The 27,815-nt window shown below is 36.8% G+C and overlaps 1 protein-coding gene across 5 annotated transcripts in view; it reads right to left on the reverse strand.

The window, feature by feature from the left end:
* Window positions 1-27,815, reverse strand: part of TAOK3 (TAO kinase 3) — a 121,389-nt gene that overhangs the window by 71,485 nt on the left and 22,089 nt on the right. For 2 of the 5 annotated variants that reach the window (XM_072415962.1, XM_072415963.1), the window contains exons 2-9: window positions 15,746-15,846; window positions 14,860-15,145; window positions 14,284-14,488; window positions 9,738-9,809; window positions 8,762-8,863; window positions 8,590-8,635; window positions 5,383-5,479; window positions 3,322-3,435 (exon numbers count right to left, since the gene is read on the reverse strand). In XM_072415962.1, the coding sequence (XP_072272063.1) occupies window positions 3,322-3,435; window positions 5,383-5,479; window positions 8,590-8,635; window positions 8,762-8,863; window positions 9,738-9,809; window positions 14,284-14,430 (578 nt within the window). In that variant the 5' untranslated portion in view covers window positions 14,431-14,488; window positions 14,860-15,145; window positions 15,746-15,846. Of the gene's footprint in view, window positions 1-3,321; window positions 3,436-5,382; window positions 5,480-8,589; window positions 8,636-8,761; window positions 8,864-9,737; window positions 9,810-14,283; window positions 14,489-14,859; window positions 15,146-15,745; window positions 15,847-24,832; window positions 24,986-27,815 lie in introns of those variants that run through there. The other 3 variants (XM_072415959.1, XM_072415960.1, XM_072415961.1) reach the window with 2 other exon arrangements.

Consider the following 27,815-nt stretch of genomic DNA (forward strand, 5'->3'; position numbering starts at 1 on the left):
ACTGGAACATGACCATTTAATAAAATCTGGTTCTGCTTTGTGTAAGTCTATAGTTTACCTGTTGCAATGCAAGGTACACACACACACACACACACACACACACACACACACACACACACACACACACACACACACACACACACACACACACACACACACACACACACCCTCCCTATTCTCAATATGCTTGCTTTATAAATGCAGGTCCTTTACATCAGTGTTGCATTTTTGTTACTGTTACACAACTTACTAGTTTTGTTATTGTTACACAACCTACTAGGTATGTTGCCAATTATTATACCTGCAATAAAAACAGACTGTAACCAAAATTTGTTCTTATTTCAAAATTCTGAAGCTCAGTCAAGCACTTTTATACACCATACTCATGGGCAACTTTCAATAAAATAGACTACACTTTACTTATGATGATTGTAAGTAAAAATTACCTAAATGTCTGGGTAACTACTACATTAGGGGGTCTATTTATAAAGCAGTGAATCTGACATTCACTGAAACATTTCCTGGTGGAGAATCAATTACTGCTATTAAAACACATGGACTTGGATTATTCTCCACTGGGGAATGTCGGATTCACTGCTTTGCAACACTATTCATGGATCTCCTCTGTATATACAGCTACAAGTTAAAGTGTAGCAAGTTTTAGTGAGTAAAATAATACACAACTACTGAAGCTTTTGAAGCCATGTGTTCAAAACATTTTTTTGAAAATATTATTGCATAATTTTATGCACAAAAACCTAAAAACAGATAAACCATTTGTGTAATGTTCAAAGTTTTGGGCAACTCAGAAGTCCATATTTATGAACACCTAAGCAAAGATCCAAGCATGAACACCCTTTTATATCTAGCTAAGAATCTTTTAAACTTCATTGTAGGGAGTTTTACCCAGTTTGCAGATTGTTTAACTTGCTTGCTTGTGTGGCTCATGGTAGATTTATTGTAGGCCTACAATCATTATCTTGTTGTAAAAGCCATTCCCTATTTTCGGCCTTAGCAGTTTTCAGGCTGGCGTTCCAAATTTGCTGATATTTAATTGAACATTTTTCCTTGTACATACTTTGAAATCCACCTTCATTTTTTCAGTTCACAGGATGTTTTTTTCATAAAATGCTGATCTTTTCTTGCGCCACATAAACACTTTGCTGGTTTGTAAAGAATTAAAATTTTAATTTCTTCTTCTGCAGCTCTTATTCCCAAAAGGCCACTGGCTTGTGTAGAGGTTGTGCATTACTTCAAACATTAAAACAGCCTTACCGCCTAATCAGGGGTTACAACATACAAATGTAAGTTATCTGTGAAGATACTTATCTTCACATCAGTTGGTTTGTAGAGAGTTTACTGTGTGGCAGAGCTCCCAGTAAAGCACACATTCTACTCTTCTGTGTGCGTACAATAGAGGTCCCCTTTTAGCCATTAAGTCGTTATTTTGTCCTGCAGTGGTTAAGGCTAGGCTACGTACACACATGCAATAAAGGCCGTTAGAAAACGAACGATTAACGACCAATCAACGATTATTCACGATTATTTTGAATGATTGTACTGTGCACGATTCTGTACATGCTCTAACAATACGATCGTTCAAATATTTTCCACCAATAATGTACACACACTAGATACGATCGTATGAATGATGCAGGAAGAGACATGTACAGGAGAAAGTGTATCACAGAACAATCCACAATCCCTGAATGACTGTACACACAATAGATAACGAAAGATGGTCCCCCAAACAGATTCGCCTGGATGGTCGTTCGTTTCCAGCGAATTCCTTGTTCATCTGCGTCGTTGTGCACCTTTTTTGTTAACAGTTATCGGGTGCTAATTGTTCACTTCCAACAATAATTATTACACGTGTGTACATAGCCTAAGAGTCAGCAGGTAGAACCACTAAAGCTAGGGGGATGCACTATTCAACAAGCCCAAGGGGGTTAAATAGGATCAGTGGCAGGACTTCTTTTACACTGCAAGGTTTCTGCAAGGGGCTGGTTGTTAAATTGTGATAAGGTTGAAGGCAAGGTTACCTCCTGGATGTTTACAGCCCATGGCTGTTGATTAATAATCCAAAGTTTAAAAAGTGTTAGATTTTTTTTTTAAGCTTTGCAAAAACAAACAGGTGACAACTTCTAATGGCTAAGGCTCCACCACGACAATTTGGGTCAGGGACCTTGCAAAGTACCTACATTAGACTTGTAAAGAATACAATATTCTTTGTTACAATGTTTTTAAAGTGTAAAAAAAAATGTGTATAAACATTTAAAAAATATTATCTGTGTTCTCCCCAGGTTCTTTTACTGTATGCAGTCCAGAAAAATTATATTGTGGAATTGGAGAGAGTGCAGAGAAGGGCAACTAAACTATTAAAAAAAAAAAAAAAAAAGTAGAGTAGAGGAGCTCAGGTATGAGGAGAGATTAGCTGAACTGAATCTATTCTCCCTTGAGAAGAGACATCTAAGGGAGAATATGATCACCCTGTATAAATATATATATGGTCCATATAAAGAACCCAATTATGCACTTTTGAGATCATTACAAAGAACAAGGAGGTACTGCGTCTGCAGGAAAAGAAGTTTAGGCTTAAGACATTTAACCGGATAAGGAAGGAACTCTTCACTGTAAGGTGAAAATGTGGAATCGGCTCCCTTAGGAAGTAGTTTCAGCCACTACTATAGATTGCTTAAGGAAAAGGTGGATGCTTTTCTAAAAGCACAGAATGTAACTGGGTATTAAGGCTATAAAGTAAGGATAACAGAGACTGTTGATCCAGGGAACATCCGATAGACTCATGGAATCAGGAAGAAATTTTTTTTCCTCTGTGGAAGCAAATTGTACCAGGGGTTTTTTTTTTGCCTCTCTCTGGACCAACTGTGTCGATAGCAATTTATATCTGGGATATGCTTACTTCCCTAGTGGTTGAACTTGATGGACTTTTGTCTTTTTTCAACCTTTGTCTAATTCTCTTAGATTGTAAGCTCTCCTGGGCATGGTCCTCGCCTCCTATGTCACGGTCTGTATTCGTCTGTCACTTGCAATCCCCTATTTAATGTACAGCGCTGCATAATATGTTGGTGCTATAAAAAAACCTGTATAATTAAAAAATAATAATAATAACCTGCCTTACTAAGTGTAAATTAAGCTGTTTAAATAGAGTTTAGCTCTGCCATTTCATAAACTAAGTGCAAGAGATCTATTGTCCATTATTACAAGTTCAAAAAAACAGACACCCAATGCAATGTATAAACCTTGCAGGACACAGTTTCCTAAATTAGTTACAATGGATGTACATCTATTAATAAATCTTACCAGTATGGTGTTCCCACAAAAGAGTTGGCAGGTGAAGCTATAGACGCAGAACCAAAGTCTGCCAATTTTACTTGACCAGGCTCAGTAAGCAGTATATTTCCAGCTTTAACATCCCTAAAGAGGAGAAAAAAAGACATTATTTTAGTGGCACAAATATTGTAACACAATTTTATAAAGGTTTCTATCGAAACAAAACTCTAAAGACAAAAGTACTATTTACAGCAATAAGTATGAGCCTAATGGCATTATAAATTGTACTATTAATTAGCAATATAATGTTCAGAATATATATATATAACGTATAACTTAACTGTAACCAAAAACAAAAACCCACCCTCCCCCTAACCCTTGCCCTTTGGTCAAAACACTAAAACTAGCCCCCTATTCATAATCTTAAAACAAACTCTATGTTGATGACTTTAACAAAAACAAAGCAGTCATTGAGATTAATTTAAATTAATGGCTTAAATATATTTTTTAGCTTAACATTTTTCTATAAACCAACACTTAACCTCTTTTCCAACACTTACTAAACTTGCTAACCTTTAACTTGATCCTAACACTTAACCAAATTCCTTCTAGCCTTCATAAAAATTCTTAAGGACACTAAAATATTATTCTCATGTGTATATTTTTTACTACTAAGTATTTAGGTGAAATATCAGACAGAAGCAGGTAGTATGCCAATATCTGTTTATACGTTCTCAAACTTCTTTTTGTAGCTCTCATATATTTCATTGAAGCAAACATATAACCAAACAATGTGTGTAATAAAGACAGGCCTATTTTTAAACTGAACAATATTACAGTATCCTAAAATGTGTAAATTATAATTGTAAATTATGAATTTATACAAATAAAATGTTATCAAGAAACATTCAAATGTTAAAACACATGTACCCTCAACATTGCAATAACATTATTCCACTAGAGGGGGCTACAGCCATGTCTTACTGTCTTGTTCCTATTTAGGATTTTTAAGTCTTGGGGAATAGAGAGATAGAGATAGAGAGAGACTTTAGGAGCTGGAGATGACACTGTATTCATAGTGAAATGCTCCCCAAAAGAAGGTAATACCCATTGCTTTAGGCCACCTGTATATTGGATGATGTCGACAAAGAATAATCAGCAAAATTTAGGTTAGGCAATGTACACAGTACACATTACTCAAGGAACAATGGGCACAAAAGGAGTCTCAAATTCTGATGACCACAAGCAGTTTTTCCAAACAGGTTAGAGAATGCCTGCTGTTCCCCCATATATTATTTATCCATTAAATTTTTTTATACCGGTAATAACATGGTTGAGGCCCCCTTATTGATCACAATGTCTACATTTACCTGGCTCATATTAAATGCCATTATGCCCCACTATCCTTACACAGCATAACAACATATTTGATCAGTTGTTTGTGCAACTAGATGTTGCAATGCCTTTGTCACTTAAGCTGTTCTTCTACACAACCCTCTTTTTTAGGCCAAGAACAAAACCCTAACTCCCTCTAGGTAATGCAGGATATAATGAAGCAGCAAAAAAGCACATTAAATGGTAATGAGAAATTCGAGGGTGGACAGCGGTTACCAAATAATGTTGAACTTAAGTGCACAAAAGCTATGTCTGTCCTTCATTGTGATATCCTTTGTAAGTAGGGTGAACTTAGGGTCATGTTTTGGGAGGGGTCGGCAGAATTCTGATTGTTTGGTCATTCAATGAGCCTGCAATTGTGGCCCTCTAGACACCTAAACAAAAAGGAGGGTCTTGCCCCCCAGAGAAATGATGTCCATTCATTCTCTGCAACAAGAGAGAAGTGTGTCTGTTCATTACTTCATCTCTGCAGATGAAGTTTCTGTGATTTATATAGGATTAGGATTTAGGTGCATTTTTAACTTTGTCTTACACTGCAGAGCATTTGTAAATTCGACAATAGAAACAAGCAATGTTTTCCCGTATGATGGTCTGGGAGGCAAAAAAAAAAAAAAAAAAAAAAAAAAAAAAAGCTTGCCAACTGTGTACCCTCTGTAAAAGCACAATATAATGTTTTGGTTGAGTTCTACTACTCACCTGTGAATCATATTGCGAGAATGCAGGTAGGCCAGCCCCTGCAAGGCACCGTGAGTAATGGCAGCTATTTCCACTTCCTGAAGTGGCTTTTTATGAACTGCATGGAAGAAAAATGTTGGGAAAAAAATAAGCACAGACACTCTAAATGCACACAACAGTTATCACTGTCCAGTATGGACAGTGGAAATTTTAAAAGCACAACCCAATTAGAAATCACTGAAAAAAAGGAACTTCTTGATCATATAATACAAACCAGTGATACATGAAAACTGTTAAATTATCAAAGAAGTAGATTGTTGCTAGGTGTTTGGCCAAAATCAATAGCTTTGTGGTTTCGTTTGCACTTATGCAAGATAACAGCCCATCTGAATACACCAGAAGCAGTCATGTTTGCTGGAGAGACTGTTTTTATCTGTTCATTGTGTTTGAAGCAACAAAGATAATTGCAGATTTTTAGAAATGATTAAGTACAACCTCAGCTAAAACATGTGTTCTAGCTTTGGAGAGAGCAGGGTATCTATGGCTATCCAGTTTGAGAGAATTGGGCTGTGTATACCCATGCAATAATTGTCGTTGGAAAGGATTTTTCAAGAAAAACAAAATATATTCTCCTAAATTATACCTATATCGCATATCATCCATCGGTATTATCAATGCATGGCAATTCTTTTAACCCATAATATTTAGGTTTTACATTTTAGGAGGATAAAGAAACAAATAAAAGACATCTATTTTAATAATTACTAAAAACAGAAATGAATAAACAAAGCTAGAAGGACTTGGAATATCCAAGAAAGTACATTAACAAGAAATCTTCAAGTTGGCAAAATAAGCAATAGTCAGCAGATAATATGGTGTACATACATACATCCCAAACTAGGTAGCTGGGAACAAAAAGCGTAGATATGCTGCAACAAACTACCAAGTGTCATAATTGGGACAGATCTATATGAAGCAAAAAAGTCTTTGTCATGATATCCCTGAACACTTAGGTTCAAAAGATACCAAAACATAAAAAACCTCAATAATGTTATCCACCACCTCCTTCATGGGCCCAATGACCCCATGTACATCCCGTGGAGTACAACATGCCCCGTGCAGAATAAAGGCTTAAGTAAATATGTGAAAAGATTTTTGGGGTTACAAATAATATAGCATCCAAGACATCATCTGGAAGAGGACCCAAATCTCCCACTCAGACCTATATTATGGTGCCTGCAGGTCGGAATGAGAGGCAATACTGAGAAGCACATATTACTTACTATCAGTTCCACCTACAAAAGGTATGAAGAGAGTATCAGTAAGGGGAAAAAGGTAGGAAAGGAATAGGTATGGTATATATGAGAATAATTAGGAAATATAGAGTTTCCCATTAGCTTGCCACACAATAATAATTCTAACAAGTTTATGAAGTTCTGCATAATTGGGATTGTGCTGTAGAGGTATACCATGGTTATATCCTGTACAATGCATTCTACCTTCCAGAGAGGTTCTTATTCTGTTTAACAATGACAAGGTGGACTACTAAAGAATGTGGCAGGGTAATTTATAGGGAATGCAGAGGAGAAGATCTCAAATCTGTTTACCCTATTTACAGTGCATTATTCCACCATATTTTGCAACTGAACTACCATGAAGTATGTCTAAGAATGAGAGACCACCAGACTCCCTGAACATTTAGATTACTGAAGAAAAAACAAACTACTTAAATTAAAACGGTGCTTTTTTATTTTAAGATTTACATGTAGTGAGGAAGTGCATTGGCAAAAAGACCAAATAAATGTAAATCCTCAAAGAGGGCCAGGCATTAGGGAGTTAGCAGTATTGCCCAAAAACAGTAAGGCATCACCTGCAAACAATGCCAGTTTATCTTTCCTATACCCATGACAAAAACCTCGAATGCTCTGTGACCATCTAAAGCTAGGGTTCAATGGCTAGCGTGAACAATGGGGACAGGGAACCTCCTGTGTTCTACGCAACCAAAGGAACAAATCAGAAAGCATGTTATTAACACGTATATAGGCTCCTTTGGTTTGCTGAATACAAGTATTAAAATCCCTCTACACCGTCAATAGCATAGACCGAATAACGAATAACAAAATGGTGCTTAGTCCTACATTCGGGGGCTCCTATGGCAAATTCACAAAAGAGTGTCTGATACAATATCTACAAGGAATACAGATCTAGAGCAGTATGAATCCAGATAAAGTAAGTCTTTCACTGGTTTAGGCAACACAATAAGGTGAGCCTCAATTACAAAATCTGGCAATTGGCCACCATAAATACAGTTAAAGGTTTTGGCCAAAGCACCCCCTCAAATTACTTCAGAGGAAAGACCACCTGCGCCCTCGGTATTGTGGGTATCTATCAACGCAGTGGTACTTCCACTAGGCCAAAAGATGACTTTTACACATTCCTTTTTTTTTTTCAAAATGTTCTTGTTTTAATTTATTATCAGAAATACCCCATTAAAGTTGCTGAGAGATCTTACAGCTTCAAACATTTTTCAAGGAAAGGTCAGCTAATATATAAACAATAGTGAAATTCATATTATCAGTGGAATATTAAAGAAATATCTCTCTATAGGGTCTATCTCAGGCAAGCAACATTTACAATAATATAGGAGCATACTGGTATACCAACTCCCCTGGGATAGGGGGAACATATTGAAAGAAAACAGGAGTCAAAATAAGCCCTACATAGGCGCCAAATAGTATCCTCATTTGAATCTGTTTACTGTAGACTTGCAACTCCTTAAAGAGTGTGTGAGAGTGTGTGTGGAATTGTGTGTGTTATATGGTGCAGTGCAGTGTTCCCTTGTTTCACTAAATAGAGCCACTCAAAATGGTACATACCACATTGTTTCACCCTGAATTACAGGTAATGTTTATTTTGAGTGAATAGGCCCTGAATCTAGAACACAACAGTATGCATTTAAAGGGTCTGTGATGTGCTAGTGTGCTGCCATTTATATTTAGGATTCAAACTTGTCAACCCCACGAAGCACAGACTGTTGCTTAAATGAGATAAGTAAATAATTCAAACTGTGCATTTCACATAAACTTTAATATCTTTGTAGTTAATGTAGTCATTGCTACATTAGACTTACCATACAATGTACTTTTGAATATACTTAATCTTTGATCATTTTTACAACTGGTAAGCCATTTGATCTAGATGTGTCACAATAATTAACAGACTTCTTACCTTCTAACAGATCTGAAGCAGATCCCAGGCAGTATTCCATTACCAACTACAAGAAAGCAGAAAATATGTTAAAATCAGATCTATACTCTCCTATAAATGTTCATGGGAAAACACATATAAAGAAATCAGAAAAACATTTTGTACCACAAGTGAGCAGTGATGCTTTACTTACCCAAGCAGTATGTTCTTTCAAGTAGCATCCTTTGTACTCTATTGTGTTTGGATGCTTCAGCTGTTGAAGAAATTTCACTTCCTTCACTATGTCCTGCCATTTCTGTTTGAACACAAGATGTAACACACATTTACCACAACTTTAAACTTCCAACTACAACCAACACAGGTACAGACAGCAATAATGTTTTGGCTTTAATAATACTCTTTCACATGGGTTATTCTTTGAGTACTTATGTTTTTACATGAAGATTCAGTCTTTGCCACAAACTAATCTTATAGTATCTACACAACACTTTGAAGAGTAATGCTTATATTTTCTCGGTGTTGCAAATTCAGTTCACATGTAAAGAGTCATGTAGGTGATGAAAAGTACTGCTATACCACCTAAACTACATTGGCTATATACATGAACTGCAATACTTTCCTTGGTAAACCCCAGCCTGCCAAACAGAGTCAATACCTGAAAGAAAGACCTCCATGGTGGTTTATTTACTGGCTGTATAGTATGGGGAGAGTTCCATAGGTTCAACATTCTTGCTATGTTTAGGTGTGATAACCTAACAGGCAATTCCCATTTTATATATATTTAATATACTTAACCAGGCTTAGTATCTTTTATTTAATATATTTAACTAGGCCCCTTGAATAAATATTGGGGGTAGCGAACATGTGTGCCCTGTCTCCTATTAAAGGGTCTCCAAAATCTGGCTATACTAGTCAATGAAAGGTAAAGCTACGACTCAGCGAATTAGGCCAGTGGTCTGATTTGCCTCTGTCATCAACTTCAATGGGATTCAAATTTGGCTACAAATCAACCTGAATCTGTGAGCTAAATTGAGGCAAGTTCAATTAACAATTTTGGATACGAATAAGAATTTTTTCAACCAGAAAAAAAGTACCCTCTAGTTGCCATCTCAGGTTTATGTGCTGTAGTTACTTACTACCCTATTAGGGCAGCTTTTTTCATTTCTTACCTCATTCATTTGTTTCCCACTATAGGACATCTTCTTAATAGCAACAACTTCATTAGTTGTAGCATTTGTGGCCTACACAAAACAAAAACAAATATTATAAAAAGACCAGAACGAACAAAAACACAAGGGTTATTTTTAACATTATATAATCTCATGATAATTTACTAACTGAAATGTTTATTTATAAACATATTACACAGGTATTATACCACAATAAATTCGTTTTTAATTGTGTTGTAACTGATGTTGTTACTTTAGAAACTTATGTACAACTTTTAGTAACATCAACACAAGATCTCAGTGGCTCAACAGATGTTTACACTAATATCAGACAAACATGCTCAAAGGATTTCCAGGTCTGCTGCATGGACCAATTCTAGATCCAAGCACATTTGACCCAATAATCTACTAGATCAACAACATCTGGTAAACTGAGCCTGCCAAAAAAGAATTCTAAACTGGCATAAAGGAAGAGGAAGAATTCAAATGTATACAAAATAATGATACCCCTCCACACAAAAAAAAATAAATAAAAAAAATACAAATTATCTCTAAAATAACCTAAAGCTCATTATAGTATTGTGATCCATATTAAACAAAAATCAGGTTTTGGGTCATAGTTTTGATTGAACAGAACATTTTAAATCATAACACAACTGAAAATGGAAAAGAGAAAACAGAGTGCCTTAACCTAACAAGCATTAGGAACAAGCACTTCCTGTACGACTAAATGAGACTTCTCCACCAGTTAACAAGAAGTTTAGCCCACTCACTTGAGCAAAAGTGGTCTATCAATAGAGGTTTTATTGTACACAAATCAGAGCTCATGGACAGTCACTTCAGAATAGCCCAATGTTACGTTTTTAGCTATTCCTGGGCGCTTCTAGTAGGTGTGTTTTTGGTCATTATCCTGTTGAAAGATTTATAACCTGTGATGAAGACAAAGCTTTCTGACATTAGCAGTATGTTTTGCTCCATAATTTCTTGATAACCTTGAGATTTATTGTTCCCTGCACAGATTAAAGATTGTGGGAGACAGCAAAGACAGCGCCAAAATATAATTTCTTTTAATTTTTTTTTTATCTGTGGATATATAGTGACACAACCACCCACAAAAAAAAGAAAGAAAATATAAAAACAAAACATGCATTTTAGAAAATTCCAGTCTGACTTTGTTTTAGGTTTTTCTTCCAATAGTTAAGTCCTCCTGGATCTTCTTTTATTGAGCCCACAATCAAAAAGTGATGGATGGAGTGATCAGACATAAAATGGACCTACCTTGGGTTTCCTTTTTTCTTTAAAAATATTCTATAATATTTCTTTAGCTTTTTATCTATCATTCTCACTATTCTTCTGCCTATTCTGGGGTCACTGTTCCTCTTGCTGCCAGGTCCAGGGATTGCTGAATAAAGCTCCAAGGACCTTAAACTTTAATAATTTTCTATGGTTGTCACAGAATCATTATGGCAGATTCAGATCTGCCATGAGAACAATCCAGCACAAACTTCAGCCCCAGTTCTTAAAGAAACAGAGTCTTCAGATTTGATAGCTTGCCGCAGTGAGTAGTGCTGTGACACGCTCTACTGCCCCTATTCATTGTCTATGGAGCGGCTGGGGAGAAGCTACATGTAATGTTTCCCCAGAGGCAGTGGGTTACTGTCATGAAAAAGTGGTAACCCCAACCTTTCATGTGAACATAGCCTTAAACTGTATGAAGATGGTCCTAAAACTCTTTACTTGAACATGCTTACCTATAATGTTTTTCTCTTCAGACAACTCTAGGCCGATTTCATGGTTGAAGACCTGTTATATTACCGTATTTTTCGCCGTATAAGACGCGCTTTTTCTTCCCCAAAACTGGGGGGGGAAAGTTGGTGCGTCTTATACGACAAATACACATTTTGCCTGCATTAAAACTGCCCCTAACTTTGTGTGGTGCTTGCTCGCAGTTTTCTCTTTATGCTGTGTGTGAGCTGCAGGCTGGATTTGTGGCATGTACTGCGGGCTGTGGAGACTTCTCTGACCCTCCCTGCACGGCCAGGCTGTGTGTGTACGGGCTACCCTCTCCCTCCTATAGCGCACCTTGTTCCCCCTCCCGACAGTCTAACCACGTGCTGCCCGGGCACCATGTCAACGCTCTGCTGAGCTTACCGGTACCTTTCCCTCCATCAGTGCGGGCTGTGCCTCCTCATGTCTCCCCGGGCAGTCTCACTCCTTGCTAGGCAGTGTGGGCACAATTTCCCCGCTTCTGTGCATATCTCCCTGGCACTGTATCAATCTATGGTGCCCTGAAATGTCCGCACGTCTGCCCCTCCTGCTCCATACGTTCCGCCTCCTCCGGTCAATGTTTACTGTGTGCTGTCCGTGTTCTGCTCTGCCCCGCTCCTACTTGATTGGATGCCCGTGATTGATGGGCAGAAGAATTGATCCGCCAAAGCTCCGCCCCCTGAATCCCGGGGAGAAGACACAGCCCTCCCTACCTCATACTGCTGCTACTGCTCCGCCCCCCTTCGCCTACTACTCTATTGGATGGCCATGATTGATGGGCAGAAGAATGGCTCCACAAGATCCGCCCCCGAATCACAGGGAGAAGTCACACTGCTCTTCCTACATCATACTGTTGCTTCTGGATAGATCACAGGCAGCGTGTATGGTGTGTGTGAGAAAGTGTTCAGGCGGACCAACTACAGGGTAAATGAAATGTAAAATGTGCATACACATGTGCTGTTAACTTTATACAGTTGATATAAAATATTTTACTACAGTATTTGGTTCAGAATCTTTTTCTAGATTTTACTCCTTTAAAATTGGGTGCGTCCTATATTCCTATATTTGGGAGCGTCTTATACGGCAAAAAATACGGTAATTTAGGTATATTGCTAGCTAGTTTTAATAATCACTCTAATCCAGGTATGCACCTACCAAAACTTGAGAAAACAAAACAAGGTGGCAGTCTCACAAATCTGCGACTGACATGCAGGAAAGGAATGTTTCAGCAAATTATCATCAACTGAAGTTAATGCTATTGCCATTTTTCTCCCCACAAATCAATCAACTGCACCAGTGGTTATATTTTTCTGGGGGCAATTTGTCCAAATATGGTTTAACAAAAGTAAGTTCCCAGCCAGGCAGAAGTAAAGGGAAGCACTGACCATAGAGAACAGGGCTTCAGAAAGGGTTCCCAACTTATCAGTAAGATCCTTGAAGACCAGTGTATTCTCCAACACACGGTTTTCAGAATGGACACAGCCAGATCCACAGTGGGAATGGTCTAATTTTGTAAATTCACACCAAAACAGATACAAAGCTAGTATGTGCTCAGGGGAAGCAAATATATTATCAGGATTCTTTCAAATCATCATTTAAAAATAGATGGAAAACCAAGTGCCATGTAAAAGTCTTTGTGGAACTAGGAGTATTAAGTTACCCAAGCATGGGGACAGCATAGGTAGAAGTACGGATATCCTGTTTTCAGAGGGTGCACATTGCATCAATAAGTCAAAATGGTTTCCTTTCATTTTTAACAGCAGGAGCCTCAGACTGTTTAGGGGTAAGCTCATCAGGCAAGGACTGGAGCGACTTAAGTTAGAATTTCTGCAGCTGATGGCTCGAAAGGTGCTAAGGCCACAATCAGATCTAGAGCCTGCAGGAAAGGTCAGAAAATAACTTGGTAGTTTAGAATTTAGAAGTCCTCAGTCAAAAGGGACCCAGCCACATCTGACAAAGCTATAGAAGTTTCCAATGACAGCACAAACTCTAAGAGAAAAGGGCAACTTGACTCCAGGATGCAGAAATCAACACCATTAGCAGGTAAGCTGTAAGCAGTCTGGGATCCATCAGTAAAAAATAATTTTGGTGTCTGAGCTCAGGCAAGAGGCAGGTCTGTATTAATCAGGAACACCATGCAGTTTTTTTCTCCGACAGTAAAAGAAAAGTAATAAATAACATCTCACAAAAAAGTAAAGATTCAGTTTTGTACAACTACCCATCCTTAATGTCAAAAGAAACTAAAATCTTCCAATATTGGCACCTATTTTTTTGTTTTTTATTACTTCAGACTTTAGTTACTTTCGGTAATGTCAGCCCATCGTAAACAAAAAAAGTTGATAACAAGATACATAACAGAAGAAGAAACTCCAAAAAATTGTGGCAATAGAGGTTACACTGCTTGTGTCCTTCATTTGAGTTGCCGTCAGCTGGCTGCAGTACCAGCACTCTTCTCTTCTATGCATTATTTTGGTCACAGTGGTTAGCCTCAAAGATTTCTAAAGAATTGATTGTGTACAATCAAAGTCCAGGTCAAACACTGCAGGTAGCAGGAAAACTGTAGGGACTGCAGAGATTTGCAGTATTTCCAGTAAAAGACATGAGGATGGTAGGGGTAACCTATAGGTTGCACTTACCTGCTTATATACTGGAGGGAAATACTTTCTGGAATCCAGTTGAAATAGTTTTTGATACAGAACAGTTAATGCTACTTAAATATTCATAATCACAAACAGTTCCCCTACACATATTGTTAATGTATGTTAAAAATTATTCTTACAAAGTACACTGCTCCAAAGCTGCCATGTCCAATTTCATGCAGGTCTAAAAATATTCTCTCTGGGTCATCCTTGCAAAATAGATCTGCTATGTCAGGGTCCTTTAAGAGGCCCTTCCGCATTTTGGATGAGACCGTTACTTCAGTCATCCTTACAGTCCCTGGCTGGTTTCATGCTGCATGGAATGTTTGGCTTGAAGGCCGGTTCCTGAAACAAAGAAAAACAAGCTCCGTTATGTTTTTACCTGCTATGTAGCGGTTTTATTAATTAAAAACTCTTTATAAACACTAATCCTATAAGCAAAGCATTAGCCTTAAATAAAATGGTGCAAAGATCAGGAAGCAATGGCAAGAAAAAAAAAAAAAAAAAAAAGAAATTGGACGATAGCAGTCAATGTGGAAGGCATAAACTAATTTGTACTTAAGGATCTGCTTTCAGGTTGGGATGTGTTTAAGCAAACTCAGAATTTAATAAGGCACAGCATGTTTTAGGTGGAAGGGATGAAACTTAAAGCTTAATTTCAAGCAAATAGCAACTCCAGCAGCAACACTGAAATACATATATGGAAAAGGTTTTACCTGTCCAAGCAACTGAATTTTAGTCAGTTAAGTGCTGGCATTTAAAACAACCCTGCAAGGCAGTACTGCCAAGCCTGGTAATCTGAGTTTTCTCTGCTGCAGGTAAACAAGACTGTCACCTCCCTGTCCCCTGCCTGTAACTGAATGACAAAACTGCCACAGACCAATGAGGTGGTCTCTGCTTTCTTCTCCCTTTGGCATATGTTTTCGTTAGTACATGTAAATGCAGGATATCCAACTGGCCTTAAGAATTTAGAGGTCAGTGATCCCCATGTTCAGCTTAAACCTGTGGGAAAGGTATGAATAAGACAGATAAATTCTGGTTGTGGACCGGTTTAACAGATTTTTCTCTTACCACAATTCAGAGATATAATAAAATAACATCTATGATGGAGTAACATTAAATTCACCACAAGCCTAGATCCATGCTGTTAGACAAGTTAGGACTAATCTGTGCAATTCCAAACTTCACCTTTCTGGTGTTTAGGATATTAGATATGAATGAGTTTTCAGCTCCTTAAGGTGTTATCTTTTAAAACGACAATAAACAGATCACGGTTCTGTGATAAAGAAAACTAAACAGAATGCTTTGCCTAGTCCACACCTTTTCTCACTTTAAGCCACAAACAAAATCATGATATGCAATAGTCACACATTTGCTGAATAACTTCTCCTCCCTCTTTGCTCAGCCAACACTAGGAATGAGTCAGTTTCTGCCTAATAGGTATTTATAGATAGTGTAGTGCATAATTTTCTGTATATTCTTATAAAACAGCTGTGATCAAGCACATTGGTTACATTTGGTGTAGAGCACATTATCAATATATCTATAAAACAGATATGAAGAAGGTATTAATAGAGACCAATATAAAAACAGAGTACCTACCTGTAATACTTTTGGCACAAATCATGCTCAGACCTTTAAAACAGAACTGAATGAGGCACAGTTGGAACCACTCATACTCTCATCAATGTCAGGAACGTGATCTGCAGAAAAACACAGAAACATTACGCTAAATATCAGGTACACCGAACATCTTCAGCCCCAACCAAATTATTATTTTTTTTTTTTTTTTTTTTTTTTAATTCAGTCGAGCTGGTAAATCCCAGTCACAAGGACATGACAAGAAAATTCCCTAAAATAGAGAAACACAATGCAATAGGAAGTCTAAATGATTTTTCCACTAAGTTTCAGAAATATCTCACTCGGAGCATACATTTTTTTTTATTATTCCTATTCCAATGCAGCAACATTGAACCATTAACAACCCCTTCTATCCGGCTGCACTTTCTTCCCCAGGTAACCAATGCATACACCCCCAGCCCCAATTAAGAAAATCACATGAGATCAGATCACTTTTTTCAGTGTTGCATGTTCTGACACTCATGTGCCCATTGTTCTGAGAGATGGACAAGGGATCAGCATGGGCACTCTGACTAATATGTGGCAAGGTAGCCAAATTTGCAGCAAAAACAATGCTTTCAACACATCACCTTTAAGAACTGACTGTTCACTTGCTGCCTAATATATCACAATGTAACAAGATAATGCAATTCACTTCAAATTTTAGTGATTTAAATGTTTGGCTGATCTGTGTGTGCGCGCACATGCTCTTTTATTATTTTTTCGTACATTGACAACATTTTAAAACATTTTTGAGTCCCCAAGTGCTTGTGAATGTGACAACCACTACAAAGAGAAAAACTTCTTTGTTTTAAAAATAATAGTGTAGAGGTTTGCAAAATAGCAGTTTTCAACCACTGGCACATACTCTACTGAGCACAGATCAAAAGGTCTCTTTCTCAGAACTTCCCACAATGTTCTGCCATATATGAAATGACCACTGTAGTGAGCATTGCGCATATCCTGCAAAGAAATGCAATTTCACGTTTTTGTTTTTTTTTAACCAAAGTTCCAGCATTGAAAAACAGTGATCTGGCAGGTCTTTATAGTAGAAAGGAATGGGCGATGTCCTGCTGCACATGGGTTACATCATCTTGGCCAGAACAATCAAGACGGGCAAAGGGGGGGGGGGGGGGGGTAAAGCCTTACTGCTTCCTGTTGGGTAGGTGGTAGTTGGATCACAAAAACAATAGAAGCCTCTTTATTTCTACCCTTCTGTCACTAATTTTGCTTGCTCTACTGCTTTCTTTCCCTTCCCCATATTTAAGTTTTAACTCTGGTGTTCTGTATAATTGTGGGACAGAGCATGGAAGAATCCAATGGTCACTGCCCATTAAAACATTCTTTGTGAGGTGCAATTTTCAGTTCTGTACCCCAATGTGCCCAGGCTGAGCTCCAGCCTAACTTATTTTTTTATTATCTTCCAAACTCAGCATACTCTACACTTTCTAGTCTCCAGGTTCTTTCTTCATCCGGCATTGGTGGTGATCCTTGGATTAAATGACAGACTGCACTCACAGTAGATAGGTAGAATGATTTCGTGTTAAGAATCGTTCACATGTGAACATATAAAGCTAAAGGGAGTGGGCATAGCTCATAACCTATAGCCACTGTATGCTCCGTGCACCCATATCCTGATATTTTATAGGGGAGGGTATATTTTTTTCATGGCAATTTAAATAATAAAGGGACTATAAAAAATTATTCTTGTTTATATCATTATCTAAAAGAAATATCTTAAAATCCCATGAAAAATTAGTAATGAGTACTACTGATATAACTTTGCTGCGTTGATTTACTAAAACTGTAAAAAATAAAAAATCTTATTGATTCCCCCAGTTTTCAATAGATCACCTTTCGTATCCTGGAATCCTTGTACGTCTGATGTTTCTTTATGATACTTGGAGCAGAAATTGAAGATACGGTAGATAAATCAGAAAATACTGGTATATTAAAAAACTTTTTTGCCTCTGCTGACAGATTAGAAAATAACGCAAGCACTTTGATGTTTACAGATCCTGCACACCCACAGTATGTGACAGATAAGAATGTTGTACTTCAACCACTGTAAGTTAGTGAAGACAGGAAATATGAACAGTCACACAAGGAAGAAGTGAAACATCTTACAGAAACCAACATGCAATGTGACTATAGCAATAAAACATTCTTATGTGATGTTTTCATTATAAACCTTAACCTTCACTACAAGAATTACAGAATATGGTCCAGATACAGATGAGACTTACACCTCTGTTAAGCCACCCCAAGTCTCCTTAAGCCTTGCTGCTGATCATTAGCATAAAGGGAAGGACCATCAATGTTATAAAGACATAAGGGAGGGTTCTGGCAGCACCCTTTAAATTCTACATAAAATGCTACGATTACATAAAAATAGATGGATAATTTTATGCATATATTACAAAGTAGCTTCAGAAAAAAAAAAAATAATACACTAAAAACAATGTTCATTGTAGTTTCTTTATACAAATTACAAAGAAAATAGTGGAGTGGAAAAGGGTGTGACCCTTTGTCAAGTTTTTATTTCTGTCCTGTCCCTACTTTAACCAAAGCGAACGCGTACCCTTTTTGACCACCAATTTCAAGAGTCCCCGAAAATGAATTTATTCTGTTGTCTGATACAAAGACTAGGGTGGGGGAGCATCAGAAATACTCTCCTCCTTTTGTGTGTTACTTCCCCCACCTCCTAGATTGTAAGCTCTTCTGGGTAGGGTCCTCTCCTCCTCCTGTGTCACTGTCTGTATCCGACTGTTACTTGCAAATCCCATTTAATGTACAGCGCTGCGTAATATGGTGGCGCTAAATAAATCCTGTTTATAAATAATATTAATACCAGGACACATATTATATAGTAGACTGTGTACAAGGCAAAAGTATACAGTTTGTAGTATATCACACAGTGTTTAGAGGGATGGAGGGAAGCAGCAGTGTGCAGCAAAGAAGGTGCATGATGTGTTACATGCATCATTCAATGTGCAGTGTACACAACACACAGTACTGTGGTGGAGCTGAATATACAACTGAACATTTAACACAGAGGGGAGATGTGTGAACTATATTACATACAGGTTAATATACATACATATACATATACTGTTGCAAGCAACATTAGCCCATTGGAATGCATATGGATTTCAAAAATGGGCTTTAAAACCTCAGGTAAATGCTGGGGAAACAAACAGTCCGTGTAGACTAAGCCTTAGTAGATTTTCAAAAGGAAAAAAAAAAAAAAAAAAAAAAGCACCTGCTACAAAGCGTGAGAGTAGCTGGACCTTAACACAGAGAATATAAACTGGACACAAAACCCAATAAAAAAAAAAATATTTATTGTAAAAGAAAAGAAGGACTAAATGCAAAGCAGTCACCCATAGTGAACAATTGGATTTCAGACTTTTTCCCCCCAAAATAAATAATGCCCGACTGGTCACTAGAGTCAACAATTATGTCTTCATTCCCTATTCCACTATCAGACTGTTAAAAAGTAGCTCACAATTTTTCTCTGTACGCCTATACTTTGCCGTGATTGGTTTTAAACACTATTTCTTGATTAATTTCAAACTAGATTTCCATTAACAAATATACATCCCTCCCCACCCGTTCAAAGATCTTTAAACTTTGAATTTATTCATAGCCAGATGTTTTTTTTTTATTACTAAAAGGTAGTGAAAACAGGATAAAACCTCAAAGTACAGAAGTGTCAAAAAGGGAAGTTCCTTGCATTGTTTCAGACACCATCAGAGTTCTCCACACTGCTCCAAACAAAAGCATACAAAAAAAAAACAAAAAAAAAAAAACTTTAAAATATAAAATGACCACAGAAATTCCAGGTAAATAATTTATGTGAACCTCAAAACAAGAAAAGTGTGTGAAAATGGTACTTCAGGGTGTAAAAGTATTCTAATCACAATATGTTCTAGCAACACGTTAACCTGGAAGGAGAGGTACCACAGATATGTGACTAAGATTTGCTAAGAAAAAATCAAATCTAATGGACTTTTAGCACCTGAAACATAACACGGAAAAGCAGACTATAGATATTAATTTATCACAAATTGCAGCTGCAATGCCACAAATTCCAGTATCCTCATGGGAAAACCATGAAAAACATGGTTATATATATATATATATATATATATACACACACACACACACACATACATACATACATACATACATATACACACACACACACACGAGTACAAAATAGGTTAATTACACACTGAAAACAATCACCAGTAGGTCAAAAATGCCACTCATGCAACATCTACTTCTATACTTATTATTATTAAATTAAAATGTATCTTTAATATATTGAGGTCCCTCACTTTGGGAGATTTCCTTTAACTTCCAGTTGCAGCTGAGGCACAAAAAACTAGGGGGAAAATAACAACAACAAAAAAAACAAAACATAGCAGTAAATGTCACCGGCTTCTAAGCCTGAGCAGTGCCAGATCAGGTGATGTAGGCGGAAGAAGAAAGAATACAGAAGATGGTGTTGCCTGGTGTTTCTTCTGCACTGGAGCGAATTCCAGAACAGTGAGGGACCAAAATGAGGCCAGGTGTGGAAGGATCAGGGCTCTGTGTATGTAAAATCAAATTATGCTTTTTTTTTTTTTGACAGTTCTGCTTAAAGCCATTAAAAGTTGTGCTTAAAAGCAGATGTCACAGGATTACTGGCCAAAAAAAACCTCCAATGTGGAACCCTCTGGGTCAGGTTTCATGGGAACCCAGGAGGGTACGGTGTTTCTGACTTCAGGGATAAGGGTCACACAGCTAGTGTTCCAATAAGGACATCCTGTGACAATAGAAAGACTTTCACCTTTACTTCTATCTGCAAGTGTTAGCCTAGTCAATGGTATTCCATTTATGCAGGGTAAAAAAAAAAAAAAAAAAACTTTCACAAACACTGTCAACCATGCAAACACCAGATTCCTGTCTGTGGTACAAAGTAAACATCTACCTGGAAAATATAAAAACCTCTACCATGACACAGGCAGGAAGGGTGACATGCAGTACAATGGAAAAGAAGTATATGAAAAGTCCTCACAATGAAATTTTCCCCTTTTTTACTTTTGGCCTGTTAAATACAACATTTCATGTATTTTAATATATCTACTTGATAAGCTATAAAAATGCCAGCTGTTTAGAAATTCTACTGTGCTCTCTGCTTGAGCTGAACTTATTCAATTACACAGCAATCTCAAAGAGCTACAGAACCACATCCCCCCATTTTGGAGCATGGTTATAGCCTATCTTGTTTTCTATATTGAGAGTGAGGTTGAATGCCCAAAGACCAAAGAATTTTACAATGTGACAGCTTAGTCATTCATTGTCAGCATTGTTATTAACAGAGGAAACAATAAAATACGGGTTACTTGCCCAACAATTTCATGTACTTTGATCAAAATGCAAACTTATTTTTGGTTGCCAGACTTTGCCACTCCCAATAATGAGATAACATGCTGCATGCACCAGGGGAGATATGTTCTGTAGCAGATGATAAACGGATGTACTGGGGCCTCTGTACGTATGGGTAGTTACAGAGCCAGTCACCAAAAACATGAATAATGTAAGTTAGGGGAAGATCCTGAAAGACTTAACCACCAAAATTACTTTATCATTTTTTCTTTTTTTTTTTTTTTTAAATAGTGCCATAATACAAAAAAAAAAAAAAAAAATAGTCAGAAGAGGCACAACAAGGCCCCCAAAAGGAAAGCAGACCTTTCACTTTACAGAAGTCATAACCAAAGGGAAAAAAAATGACAAATGCTGCGGGAAAAACACACACAACCTGTTAATATGACCCTCCCAAACAAGAGATGGTATCGAGTCAATGGTTGGAGAAATCTAATGAAGCTATAGCAAAGTAGGACTTCTGTAATCTGTACCAAAGCAAGAAGATTTTAATTGTGAAATAAAAGGGGAACTGAAAAAAAATTAAAAAAGGGAGGATAAAATCAAATAAGGAAACTAGAAAAACAAGCAAATTTCTTTTTATATTTTAAGACGGTCAGCCACACGACAGAATAGAGATCTCTGAATTTGAGTCTCAGCATTGTTAATCACCTACGACCTCTTTCATGCACTTCCTGTTGAAGCATTTTTGCCAGCTGTACATTATTGCTTTGGATCAGCTCTCCAAATGTGGCAACATTGACATTTGTAATCTTCACCAGGGACAAATGTGACAAAGTGGCGTACTGGGGATTCATGCAATAACAGAAAAGCTCAAACAAGGACCTTCATGGTAGGAACATCAAGCGATATTAAAACATAAGCATTATTACACTTTTGGAATAAACACATTAGCATTGTAATGCTTATACGAGATTTTTGCGTCTATTTGGGTCTACCTTAAGTGACAAGTAAAATATTTGGGAAGTTTTTAAAGAAAAAAAAAACCTTTTTGTTCACAAAACATGCAGGCCTGACAAAATAATGAGCCAAATGTTATTAAATAAAAGGTTTTGTTTTATTTTGTGCCTCCTGCTTTCGATTATATAGACTTATTGCTATTTTTTCAACATTTAAAGGACTCTTGGGCTATAATTTGATATAAATAAAAAAAAACAGCTCATCCCTCACTAAAGAGTGTACTTTGCAATTATGTTTCAAAACATTATCTCCCCTCAACCAGCTGTGGTGTGTGCTGTGGAACAAAGCCACAAGGCAATGGAATGAGATGCATAAAAAAAAATACTAAAAATAGAATCTCACATTCAAATAAAAGATAATATTTGCTTCCAACCTTACATAGGAGTTTTTAAAGTTCAAGATTCCTTTTTGTGAACTTGTCTATCATTATATTATTATAAACTCCACTCCTTCTCATTTTCATGCCCTGTGCCACACAGCTCATTTTAGCTTGAACCTTCAATCTATCTCTGCTTGGTGCCCTAATTATTTCTATGGCTGAGCAGTCTTCCAGCTGCCCAGAACTTTCTATGAATTTAAAGCTATAGTCTACCTCATAACATGAACAACCTGAACGAACAATGTAATATCATACACATGTTGGGCCTCTTTCGAATCCTAACCCTGCACAAAATGTTACATTTTGCCCTCTACAAATTACAAAAGTTGTCTGGAATGTAAATGTTATACAAGGGAGCAAACATCAAAAATCAGGCAGAACTGCAATGGCCTCAGAGGGTCTCAGACTTCAAAGAAATGGGATAAAATTATAAATATATTTCATGAGTAAGGCCACCCTTTCATAAAAACTGAAGACTAAGGGGCTTATTTACAACAAGGAGTTCTGTACTGTCCTCCGATACAAACAAATTAAATCCGCCCCATATGAGTGTTTTTTGCCTAGAGATACCGTGGACTAATGTAACATGGTTTGCTGCATTTCCAACGTGAATTTTTAAACCTATCTTATTGAGAAAGTGCAGACTATAGGAGCTTTCTCTTATGTAAGCATTTCTTTAATTTATTCAGGTCCACCCAAAAAAAATCAATCAAAAGTCTTTTAAAACAAACCCTCTCCACCCCCCCAAAAAAAATCAACTAAAAGTGCCCGAAGCTGAAAGCAGGTGTAATCAAGGGAAAAGACCTGCATACACTTTTTGTATTTCTACTATTGAAGTAGATAATGATAGAAATACAATACAAGATCTTTTAAGGATTGGTTTACAAACATAAAAAATTCCTCACCATTGATATCCTGGGATTTTTTAGGTGCCTTAATAATAAAACATACAATATTAAAAATAAATCATACAATTTATTCGTTTACAAAGTGTTAAAAACAATCTTAATAAAATACAGAGCTTTTTGTTCAAATGTTACAATTTTGACAAGAAATTGTATATAGCCAATCATATAACTTGGAATATTCCACACAAATTAAGAGTTTTGAGTCCTTAACCTGTTTCATACATCACCCCGCAGAAGAATACAACACATCATCTGTTTGCAAATCCTTATATTGTATAGCCAACAATTCATTTTCACTGAACTTTCTCTTTATTTTAATGAGCATATAAAGCATTTATCCACCTTTTAGCTCTTTAAAGAAGGATGTGAACCCAGGTGACCCAATTTTTGTCAAACTTTTACCACCAGTTTTGATACTCCAATTTAAGCGAGTTAGCACCTCAGTGATTAAAAAAGGACAAGAAAAAAAAGAGACTTTATCTTAATTTGGCACTTGTTTCATGAGATCCAGTCACATTGTTAATCAGCTTTGTCCTGCAAGATTTTCTCTTCTGGGTCACAGTTCCACCAACTCGCCCCCTTGTCTAGAATATAAATTGACTAGTTTATACCATATTCTAGCATGTGTATGGCCCTAGAGCAGCGATTTTCAACTAGTGTGCCGTGGGAAATGTTCAGGTGTGTCGTGGGAAATTATCCAAGTCAGGGGTGGATTGCCATGGCTACAAGAGTTGATTGTGGAGCCCTGGCTCAGTTCTGGCTCCGCCCTCTCATGCCAGCAAAGGTTGCCATAGTTCCTGGCTTGTGGTAGCACAGGACCCGTAGTGTGACAAAGGAATACAGAGGCTGCTCTGCCTCTTGTTGGGTCAGTCATATTGCACCTTAGCTAGAACTTATTTTTATGTATAATCTTATAAATTGAAGGCATATACTTGTTTCTTTCCCTGTATCCAGTATCTTGATTTATAGTGGTTGTTAAAATTCTAACTTTCAGGGAATCTAAATATACATTCCTTTTTTGTAGAGTGGCTGCTACATGTCACTTGACAAATATTTGACAAAGGCTTTAACCTCCTTAGCGGTCTGATTCTGGACGTATTTCCATGCAAAAAGCGGTACCATTTTTTGCATGGAAATTCATTTTACATTCTAGGCCCATCATTCTTAGGCATGACTTACTGACACATGTCTAAAAGATAATAAATTTAACAATAAACTATTTTCCCATAAGAAATACAAGGAAAATGAAATAATCCTTTCCCATGAATTTTTTTTTATTGTTATTGGCATATTATACATTGATGGGGCTGTAAAAAATAATTATAAGACTGCTTAATACTCAAATACATAAATACAAAAGCAATTAGATGAAATAAATGAAAATTTTACCTCACTTTACCTTGCTGAGAAGAGTTGAGTGCCTACTAGGATTGTGCTGAGAAGGGAGGAGGAGATGTTATGTAATTCACAGAGAGTTATAGCGGGGGTTGTTCACCGAATGGTGGAAACTGTCGAACTGAAGCTCGTGGGCAGTTGTGGCTTTGTCTCGAGAGAGGTAAATAAGGGAAGCACGGTGTTATGACTCATTTTGACCCACACAAGTTCTAGCACAAAGATTGTATATCAAGCAAAATTTTGGACTATACCAAGTTGGACCTATTCCAAAGCTTACTTATACTGAGGTACCACTGTATGTATATGTATATATATATATATATATATATATATATTTATTTATTATATGAATATTTCTTTGCATTGGACTCAATACAGCTATTTTGTATTGAATCCAGTACAAAATTATTTGAATTTCCTGCCGCTAAATCCCAGTCGCAACAACGCATGTACCGACATCACCGGGAAACCCCGCAGGATGTCTCCGCACTTCGTGGATGGATATCGTAGGAGGCAGACGTGTCCCAGGGATCTGCGGGGACCAGCAGGACGCCAGGGGATAGCGACAGAACAACGTAAGTGGGTTTTTATTCTGCTTTTAGGTAGCCTGAGTCTGACTCGGGAATACAGATTATTGCATGTAAAATCCATACCGAGTCAGACTCGGGAATACTGCTAGGGGGTTAAAGCTGCCCCATTTTTTCTAGCATTTTTACTCAGATCAATATTTGGGTAAAACATGTTACTGGGTACTGAAGAAACCATGCACCATTCCAGAATATAACTAAATAGAATGGAGAATTACATTCCAATAACAGACAAGAATGAAGATGTACTAAAATATATCTACTAAAATATGACACAGTTTGCACTTTTAACGTTTTTTAGCAAGTCCTGTGTTACAAAAAATAGAAAAGATGAGGGACTTTCCATAAAAAAGCGTTACTTTTTTGCATGGAAATTGTAGGCATAATTCTGCATGCAAATTGTAGGCATAATTCTTAGGCACAACTCACCAAAATGTGTCCAATATTTATTAATAAACTTTAAATTAAAAAACAAAAAAACAAAAATCTGTTAAAAAAAAAAAAAAAACAACACTGAAAATTCTTTAATATAAAAATTCAACAAACGATAAAAACAAATATCAGCTTTATGTTCATCTAAACAGGCCTAGGTCTCGCACTGAGCGAGTATAAATACATTGAAAAGCTATATTGTCTATATAAATATATATTTAGACACACACATAAATACACATACATATATATATATATATATATATATATATATATATATACACACACACACACACACACACACTGTATTAAGCTACAGAGTGTCATTTTGTAACATTATTGGTTTGTGGTGTGACACAGGATTTTTTCAATGTCAAAAATGTGCTGTGGCTCAAAAAGGGTTGAAAAACACTGCCCTAGAGGACTGGAGATGAGAACCCCAGTTCTAAGGTGTTTAAACTAAAATCAGCTCATCATTCATCCTTATCAAGCAGCTCATTTTGACTGTAATTTTAGTGTAATGAACACAAAAAAAAAATTCTCATATGTCAACACTGACTTTGATACACTTTGTGAGTTACAGGTTGCGATCTTTAAATTAGGACATAAAAGTACATCTTTCTGCAGCATTAGAGACATTAGAACTTTATCTAAGCATTCAATTTACATAACAGTGCCTTAATAAACTGCAAAAACTGCATAATTATGCAATAATAAAATGAGAAAACAAACAAGAATACTTAAGGAGCAAAAATAGTCTGATTTCCAGCCTGCACTATTTCTATAAATACTTAGCACAGATGGGGAGTCAACAATGAATAAACTGATAATAAAATTAAGAAACAGGAAAATTATGTCAGAAGGCAATGTGAAGTATACTAAAGAAAAGATGGTCAGGGAACACAAAAACAAGACTTGGGTGACAGGGGATGTGAACAAACATAGATAAAAAATGTGCTAGTCTCGCTTTACCCTCAGAACCCGATAGGTGCAACACACCACAACACATAGCACGGTAGTGGCCTCTATAGTAACAAAACTGTTATTCCAACATGTAATTACCAAATACTGCAGATACAGACCAGTGCAACTGAACATGTTAGAGGTTTCAAAGAATGGACAAGGAGATAGTTCAGGAACCAAACTTGGTAAACCCAGAAAAGAGTAGAAAAACCCTGACAAAACTGAAATCAAAACCCTGATTAGCATGCACAGAGAGTGTTGAAATAAAAAAATCAAGTTTAACATTGTGATAAAAAACTGAAGTGGATCTGTCAACGCAAAGTGCAATAGCGCAAACCCACTTAGGCTTTGTTGCATTTTGCTAATTTTGATTCATTCTTGGTGAGGGTCTTGTTCCTCTGGTTTTACCTTTAAAAATGCTTTTCAATAATCATACAGTGTTATGAAATCTGTATTGTAAATTTATCAAGTATTGAGGTTTCACATTCTCTAGGTTAGTTTCTGTAGAGTAGACAATGTCAAATTTCGTATGGACAAGATGATGTCAAATAGTAGTTTGTGGCTGGCCTACAGAGTTAAAAAAAAACAAAACTATGGTTTGTGCTTTCCTAGTTTTAAAGATTACAATTTAGAGGATGAACATGGTCAACACAAAGTTTTTACTGTAAATTTAGATAATTTACATTCAAGTTCAAGGGCATTTAAGAGAAAAAAATTTGTGGAATTTTTTAACTAGTATTAATATTGCTTACAGGTAATGTTTTGGATAATTGTGACGCTTTAGGATTAAAGCTGAACTCCAGTCTCCTGAACAGTTTTCCTAGGCTGTTTATAAATGTGCCTTTTAAAGCACGGACAGTAAGTACCCTGTTTCCCCGATGATAAGACACTGTCTTATTTTTTTTTGAAGGCCAAAATATGCTCTAGGGCTTATTTTCAGGGGGATGCCTTATTTACCCATGAAGAAGACTACAGCCATTCATGTCCACTTCTGA

The sequence above is a fragment of the Pyxicephalus adspersus genome, chromosome 6 (genome assembly GCF_032062135.1).
Source record: "Pyxicephalus adspersus chromosome 6, UCB_Pads_2.0, whole genome shotgun sequence".
In the NCBI taxonomy this organism is placed as follows: domain Eukaryota; kingdom Metazoa; phylum Chordata; class Amphibia; order Anura; family Pyxicephalidae; genus Pyxicephalus; species Pyxicephalus adspersus.